At 53.2% G+C, this 7,929-nt stretch overlaps 2 protein-coding genes across 2 annotated transcripts; both read left to right on the plus strand.

Annotated features, from left to right (window-relative positions):
* Positions 1-917: 917 nt before the first annotated feature.
* CABS01_16803 (uncharacterized protein) lies at positions 918-2,779 on the plus strand (the record flags this gene model as incomplete). Its single annotated transcript, XM_060550132.1, has 2 exons — positions 918-1,384; positions 1,432-2,779. 2 exons carry the CDS (start codon positions 918-920, stop codon positions 2,777-2,779), a joined length of 1,815 nt encoding a protein of 604 aa, XP_060403186.1.
* Positions 2,780-3,703: 924 nt separating this feature from the next.
* CABS01_16804 (uncharacterized protein) lies at positions 3,704-6,724 on the plus strand (the record flags this gene model as incomplete). Its single annotated transcript, XM_060550133.1, has 6 exons — positions 3,704-3,752; positions 3,824-4,160; positions 4,480-4,522; positions 5,079-5,419; positions 5,569-5,846; positions 6,066-6,724. 6 exons carry the CDS (start codon positions 3,704-3,706, stop codon positions 6,722-6,724), a joined length of 1,707 nt encoding a protein of 568 aa, XP_060403187.1.
* Between the last annotated feature and the right edge of the window lie 1,205 nt (positions 6,725-7,929).

The following is a 7,929-nucleotide window of genomic DNA, read 5'->3' on the forward strand; positions in this document are numbered from 1 at the left end:
AGGATTTACAGGGTCATGTTCATCCTCAAGGTGAACGGCAACGAACAGGCTGTCAGTTCAACTCAGAAAAGGCTGTCGATCCTCTCTCCCACTCAGATCAAAATGGTGACGCGGCAGCGGCGACGGACTACTAGTGGCATCCGCTGAACCTGGCCGGCCATGGACCATCTAGCATACGCCATTGGCTCGCATGGCAGGTCAGGAGCTGGGCCTTAGCGATCGATAGGCCCCCTCCTCCCTGAGCTTCGTCCCGATACGAAGACCAACCGGAGTCGTCTTCGAGACGCCGTAAAGTGTGCCATCGCTGTATCTTTGCGCGGCTGCCTAGTTAGCACGATGCATTAGGATCACGGTAAAACGGTGTTCATCGGCCCGTGCACCACAAATTCAGTCCGATCGGCTGCGCCTTGTGTTCCATCCCTCGTCCAAGGCGTCCACGAGGGTACCTAGCGTATAAAGACTTCGCTGCCGCCTCCGCTGCAGAAGCTCTGGTCTCTCGAGAGACGAAGTGCCAGATCATAAAGAACAGCGTTATCAACAGAGTTAGGTCTCACCTCTCGAAGATTTCGTCATTTTGCACGACCCGCCATTTACACAACTCAGCCCAGCACTGCGTTTCCGTGAAGTAGACAACAACCTATTTACTAGCCTAAGGTAGCTGACAAACTGACTGCCTTGTCCGTAGCGTTAGCTTCCGCACAATGAACGATCGACGTGTTACGAGGTCTGTAAGGGAAGCCCTGCTTGAATATCGGATGTCGGGCGGGTACCTGCGTCAATTCGACCACCTGAAGCGCAACCGGATCCAAAAGCCGCCTGCAATCATCCATGAAGTCTCTTCCGAGACGGGAGACGAAAAGAAATGAATTACAGCGACGCTGCATCTCAACACGTCTCAGCTGCCTTCCCCGTTCAGTATGCTTAACAACACAATCGTCACATATAGCGAGCCCGAGACTACGCCTATCAGCGAAGTCCAAGCTATTCATTGTAAGCTTGTGGAAGCTGAGAACCAGTGCAACATGACCATCGTAACTCAATTTTCCAAAACGGACCCAATGCTCAGTCATGAGCCATGGGAGGCCATTGTCGCACGTCATTATATGCTTCTGTGTGAGTACTATGACTTCTTGTCCACCACTCAGGACTACTCTGCCAGTCCAAAATTGCGTGAGCTTGCGAGCAAGCTTGCAATGCCAGCGCGCTTATGGGAGAAGGGGATACGTTCCTTATTGGATCGACTACATGGCTGTTTGCCTGAATCACACGACCATATGTGTACCTTCATCGACTTGGCGTGTTTCATCATGGCGCGAGTATATCGAACGGTGCCGGCCTTTGAATCTACTTGGATTGAACATCTTGGTGATCTGGGTGCATACCGGTGAGTAATATGGCTTCTGCGGCGTCTCCACTTGCTGATGACTCCAGGATTGCTATGAAAGACGATCACCTCCAGGACCGCGAAGCCTGGACGTCAGCTACACGTCAGTGGTACTCCGAGGCTAGTCACAGGTATCCCTCGATCGGCCGTCTTTATCACAGATTAGCAGTCTGTGCGAAACCGAACACTCTCGAGCAGCTTTTCTTCTACACAAAGTCTCTCTGTGTACGAGTTCCGTTCCTAGACGCTCGGGATTCCCTTGCGACGTTCTTCGAACAGAATATGAACGGGGTCTCCGGAACGCCTGTGGTCAACACAAATTCGTACGAATTCAACGAGACTCCTCACATCGAGTTGACGAACGAGGTGGCCGTGTCTCTTGACCTGAGTCGCGCAGACGACGGAATTGAGAAGCTTAACCACCCGGAGTCCGCCTATATGATGAATGTGGCCTTGAGAGCCGATCCAGAAGATTGCGACATGGTGATGATTGATCTCCCCACTCTCGACGCGGACGACCTCGACTGTGCGAAGCAGGAGTCTCCAGTCGCCATCACCGTACCTCTCCACGATGAGGGGGTTATCGCAGCTATGGATATCAACACTGCCTTCGTACGCGCCCACGGTCTCTTGTTCTCTGGAAAGGACTATGATCAGTTCATTGCCCAGTCGAAAATCTTGACTGAACACCTCGCTACATCTGCTTGCCAGTGGACGGAGGATGGGTACCACATATCGATCGTCCTGAGTTGCGCTCTACTTGAATACGGTAGCGAGAGCAACCCGATCATGAGGATCATCAAACAAGGACATGCAGACGAAGGAGGCCTGGCAATGAGCCACACCCCAAAGGCCGACGAGATGATGCCCTACCCAAATCAGAGATTCACTCACGCGCTTGGTTTTGTGTCTCGCGCCCACAGGGCAGTGTTTAGCAGCACCGGTGAGGAGAAGACTTCCTCCTATCTGCATGTCGCCCTAGTGTTCTTGCATCACGTGTCACAGTTCTCCAAAGCAATGGCCCTTGTCGGGGACAAGATGCCTTGGAAGGGCATCTGCTCATATTTGAACATGATGATGGAATCATGTTCATCCGTCCAGAAGATGGAGTCGGATGACTTGCCGCACTCCGTATCTCAAGCTGTCCAACCGCTGCCCGAGGACTTTGCGCTGAGGGGGTTGCTGTGGGCTGAAAAGTATTATCCGGATGAATGGTTCTCCAGAATCGGAGCGGACACCGACGAGACGGATCCACCGACTGGCTGGATGTTGCAGGAGCGCGCGGACCGGTGCCTCTGGCTTGGGTGTCGTATTGCTAAGTCGGGCGTGTGGCTGCAGTATGACAAGACTGTCGGGCGATTCCGCGCGGACTCGATGTTCGAATCGGAACTTTGACGTAGCGGCAGCAAGACTTGGTTTACGGCGGTATGAGAGCGTATCGTGTCCCTTGGAGAGAGCGGCGATGATTTGACCAGATGACATCGGTGTTGAAAGATGAAGACAGGACATAGTGAGCAATAAACTTGTACCCTGGCAGAACGTAAAAGCCAAACTGCGTGGATTATGATCGGAACCTCGACCAACTAGCCCGCTAATGGCTATTCATGGTTCTTATGCGCCCAATCCCAATTTGTCAACACCCGCCTCGACTCATGTTCAGGCTCCTTGTTTTTCTGACATTCACCGACTAGTATATGAACCGTCAGGCTTTTCAGCATGTGTATGAAGACCGTCGTCACAGGCCTTGCAAACGACGAGTTAACACACGACATTTGGAAGAGAGTCAAGAATTCTATCGCCTTTACACAAGCACGTATCCAAAATTACCATGGTCATCGTTTGGGCGCTGAGAAGCAAGGTCCAATAGTCGGTTAGGGCGCGTTCGGCAGAATTGAAGAACACATACTATGGACGAATCGCTGATTCCTGAGATCCCGAACATCATGATTGCGGTGACGCACATCGCGGAGCGGCTACCTATCGCATCGGTCTTTCTGTAAGGTCTCAGGCAGGCCAAAAGGAGCCGCTGAGCAAGCGCACCGCTGGTGAGAGCGGATGCACGTATCAGCCGCAAATGAGACGGGCACCAAGTTGCGAGTCGAAGGGCCAGTGCCAACACCACGCCTTCCAGGATGACTGTGCAAGCGGCACGAGCGACCAATTTAACCTGAGAACAATTGAGTATCACCTATCTTGTGCCTAGGTCTAGACGGGGCTGCGCATGAAAGTATCTGGGTTGCACTCACGTATTTGCCCCTTGGGACATTGATCCTGAGCGGAGACCACATGAGAATCGTGATCGGAACACACAGAGCCATCATGGCCACCGAGACGACTGCAGTCTTGCCGATGACCGACGATGAGGAACGTAATCAGGGGGGTTAAGACAACATTCCAAGGGAGCAGAAAGTTTCGCAAAAAGGGCTATCGTACATTTAGGTAGTGGCGCTGTCAACCAAGTCCCCAGCGGCATGTCCCGTCAACTGGCAGTGACCGGTGGCAGTAGCAACTTTGGGGAACTCGCTGTCTTCAGCCGCGGACAGCGTGAGCGCGTTCCAATGCAATCTCAGCTGCTATCCGCTTGGGAGCGGCGGCCGCTACAGGACCATCCGCGTCTCGCAGATCTTCAGAAACCGGCGGACGACCAACTGGCTGGAGGACAGTCCATGCTCCGGGGAAGCTCATCCGGCGGCGCGAGGGAATTACAGGATAGCCGGCGCTACATGCTGTTTCGATGCACCATCGACTCCAGTCCTGCTCTCTGCTTGTCACCTCAGTGCGCTCGCCGACTTTGATATGCGGCCGCAATGGCCAATGATCCGCGCGACAGGGATCGGCGCCATCTAGATGGTAATTCGCGCTTCAGAATGGGCCCCTGGTGGATGGGGGGACTTATATAGCGACACCAGCCGTTCAAGTTCACGACCCCTGCCGCGAGCAGGCTGATCAGAGAGACGTGCGCACGCCCCTCACCCCTTCTCGCGTCCACCCCCTGGATGTACATGGGATAATTCGACACCCCCCCGAATTCATCTCACCTCTTGCGCATGGTGGGCATTCCCCACACGCTAACCTCGCATGGCGACAAACCAAAGGTGGCTGATCGATACAGTGAGGTACTCGTCCACCCCTGCTCCAGTACGCCGTCCCTGCCATCCGCTGAGCAGTGCGAGCGGCCCGCGTGGGACTTCGTCTAACAGGACTCTCATGAGAACATGTGCGCTTTTTATGTATCGGCCATGGAGCACTGCACTTTTATCTATCTGGAAACAGCTCTTGTATCCCTGCCTCGCCGATCTGTGCTGGTCGCAACAACTCTGACCGCTTCGTCCTTCTTCCGCGTGGGGTTTGGCCAGAGATATGGAGTGGCTGAACCGTCAACACAGACAGACGAGGCCTACGGAATCAGGCCATTTTCATTCAGCTGTGCTGCTCTGCTATTTCAACTAATTCTCTGTAGCATTACTCCACTCAGAAGTGACCACGCCCTGCGCTTCTTGCCTTTTTGTCATCCCCGCCTCGCACACGGGCGCGCGAAGGGGCCATTCTTGACAACCACCACGAGGCGCATCTTTGACTCCACCTTGGCGAGGTCGACTTCTTTTCCTTCCCACGCACATCCCCTTCTCACAATTCATCTCTCGGCGGCGCCAGATACCCGGTAGTTTTCAGTTTTCAATTTTCAGGTTCTCAGGCGGAGACTTCCTTTTCTTTTGCTCGCTTCAAGCACGAGGGCAACAAGTATCGGTGCCTAGTTTTCATTTCCAACCCTCCTGAAGACAATATCCAGCCGACCTCGGTTCTTTGCCCGCCGCCTTCAGCCATTTTGCCTCGTCCTATCCATAAAAGCAGCTCTTTGCTGTCTCGCGAGACTCTGCCGCCCTTGAAGCCGCAGACATCTGCCGCCCTGGAGCGGGCGTACGGCATCAGCCCTCACGCGTCTCACACTCCAGCGATTCCCAATGCATCGAGCTCCCAGGCCAACATATCGTCTTATCAGCCTCAACAGCAGCAGCACCGCGAGTCTTGCCACCGGTGGGCTGGTATTCTCACTCGGTCCAGGCGTACAGAGCTTCGTTCATGCGGCTCCAACTCACAATGGCTTCCTCTTCCCGGTGGCTCACCGCGCCTGGCCCCACGTCTGGACACGGTCTTCCTGCCATGCGTCCCGTCGCTGTCGATAGTATCACGCCCCAGCCCGATGAGAACTCTTCTGATGGACGTGGCAGTGTTGTATCCAATGGCATTGATGAGGCCGAACGACCTACACACGCCGTCGGCTTCCAGGGTCGCTGGAGCCTCCTTTGCAGCGCTTCTCGCTGCGCTGCTGTCGCTACCTCTCGCACCTACAATGCCAAAAGCATATTCGACCTGATCAAGAATGTCGGCGGCAAGTTTCCCTGCCCTCACTGTAACAAGGTCTACAAGCGAAAGAGCAACTTGAAGCTCCACCTCTTGCGCCGTAAGTAACAACCTCCTGACCCACGCAGCTTGTTGTCTCGCTGACAAAGATGATCACTAGGCACGTGCACCCTGTGTGGCAGATTTTATTCGAAACCTTGCCATCTCGAGAGTCACTTCCCAAAGTGCTACACCCGCCGACGTAAATCAACTCGTGTTGATAATCACTTATCTCGCCGTCAGACTCATGTCGAGAAGAAAGCCGCTCGGCGAAGAGCAGCCCTTAGTCAGAATCACGGTCTGAACCACAGTAATGGTCCGGATATCATGCCTGCGGATGGCACGGTTCAGTCTGATGGTATGATGCCCGTGCCGGACAGGTCGAGCAATCATACACACCACCGACGTCAGTCCTCGCCTTCCATCCGCCCAGATGAGCTTGATGATGGCGGTCATCATGACGGACGACATTCGACAGACTCTGCCATTGATACTTCTGGCCAACTTTGCAAGATGCAGAAGTACGACATGCCTCCGGTCCAATATGAGATGTTGTCCAAAGACGGGCCTGATGTCGACCAACAATCAGGCCTCGATGAGATTCCATTTTGCTACACTAGTGTGCAGCAAGCCTATAAAATCCGCATCCGACTTCCTCCTATTGGCGTCGGAAGTATACGAGGACCTTCTGGCCAACTGGACCACAGCGATTCCCTTTTCTTTGCGATCTGGAAGGTGTCGGCTGCAGCACTGCTCTATATCCTGGTTGTCCTCAACAGCGCGTCTCAGCATCATAAGGAAGCAACCGAAAAGTACATTCAATATCTTGAACATTTCGACGTCTCCACTGGCATATCCTCTTTACCCCACACTGCACCGGAGCAACCTCATCTCCTCTGCGACTCTGCCATGGAAGTCCATCCCGAAGCTCAATCCTAACCAGAGAACTTAAGATGTACGATCGACTAGGCAGAACGAATCTGAACAGATCGCTGTTGACCCGGCGAGATCAATTGGATGACGGTACCGTCGTGAAGGGTTACGCCACTCTGTAAATAAGCAATTAGAGTCAACTATGCGTCTCAGGCAGGCGATACAGCTACGGGAGTGGGTGAAAACATGGATGGTCTCAAATGGAGCAACTGCAGACGAGGAAAGTAGTCGTTCGGACAGATCAACAAGGATAGTATTCACGTATCGAATGTAACACTCCATATCGTCCAGACATTTCCGGCGACGGTGAAGGCTTTGAGGAAACCTTTGGTACACATGAACAAATGCACAAGGAGAGGCGGCGGTAGGCTTTGAAAAGGCAAATCAACCGCTCGCCTTTGGTTGGTATTCATTCTTCGACTCATTTTTCATGCCTTTCTGGTTTCTTCCGTCGCGGCTATTCTGATCAACTGTCATCATTCAATGCGGAGAAATATCACGATGACCTCTAGCATCAAAGTCAATTGGACGATGGTTACTCCTCAAATGCGTTCTGGGCGTGGAGATGGTATCAATGCGTGAAATTGCCCTCAAAGACAACTTGAGGCTTCTGACTGACACCCATCTCCGCAGTCACCTAGATCTGTCAAGGGCTGAAAGCGCGAGATCAAAGCTCGAGCGGGACTCAAAGGTTCCTATATGCTCTACTCTCAGCGAAAACAGGTGTTCGTGATTGCGTGTTCTTGTCGGAGATCGTAGGATGAATATGGAAGGGGAAGATAGATAACCCAGCGCCCTGGACGAAGGCGTCGGGAAAGACATTAGAACATCTTGATCTCAGGCTCTTTCAAAAAAAAAAAAAACCAATACCGGGAGTTGTCACTGATTGAGAAGCGGAGGAGGCCGGCTAAAGAGGAGAGAAAACAGGCGAAGAAGGGCGAGCAAGCAGTGATAGCCAGTGAAAACGGGCATACACTCAATCCGGGGGCCGACGGCACAGTGGCTAAAACAAACCGCGTTCCTACCCTCCCCAGCCTGTGTCGCGGGCACGTGAGCGCTAGAGTAATTGATATTGTTTAAGATGGCCACACTCCACCTCGCTTGACTTTCCAATCCCACATCCTTGGTTTTCTCGTTTTGCCCTTAGATATTTCCAGCGGATCAGCTCTCTTCATCCCCACAGGAAAGATCGACGTCGACTTCTCAGCGCC

The sequence above is a fragment of the Colletotrichum abscissum genome, assembly GCF_030869225.1.
Source record: "Colletotrichum abscissum strain IMI 504890 chromosome Unknown Scaffold_158.1, whole genome shotgun sequence".
Lineage (NCBI taxonomy): Eukaryota > Fungi > Ascomycota > Sordariomycetes > Glomerellales > Glomerellaceae > Colletotrichum > Colletotrichum abscissum.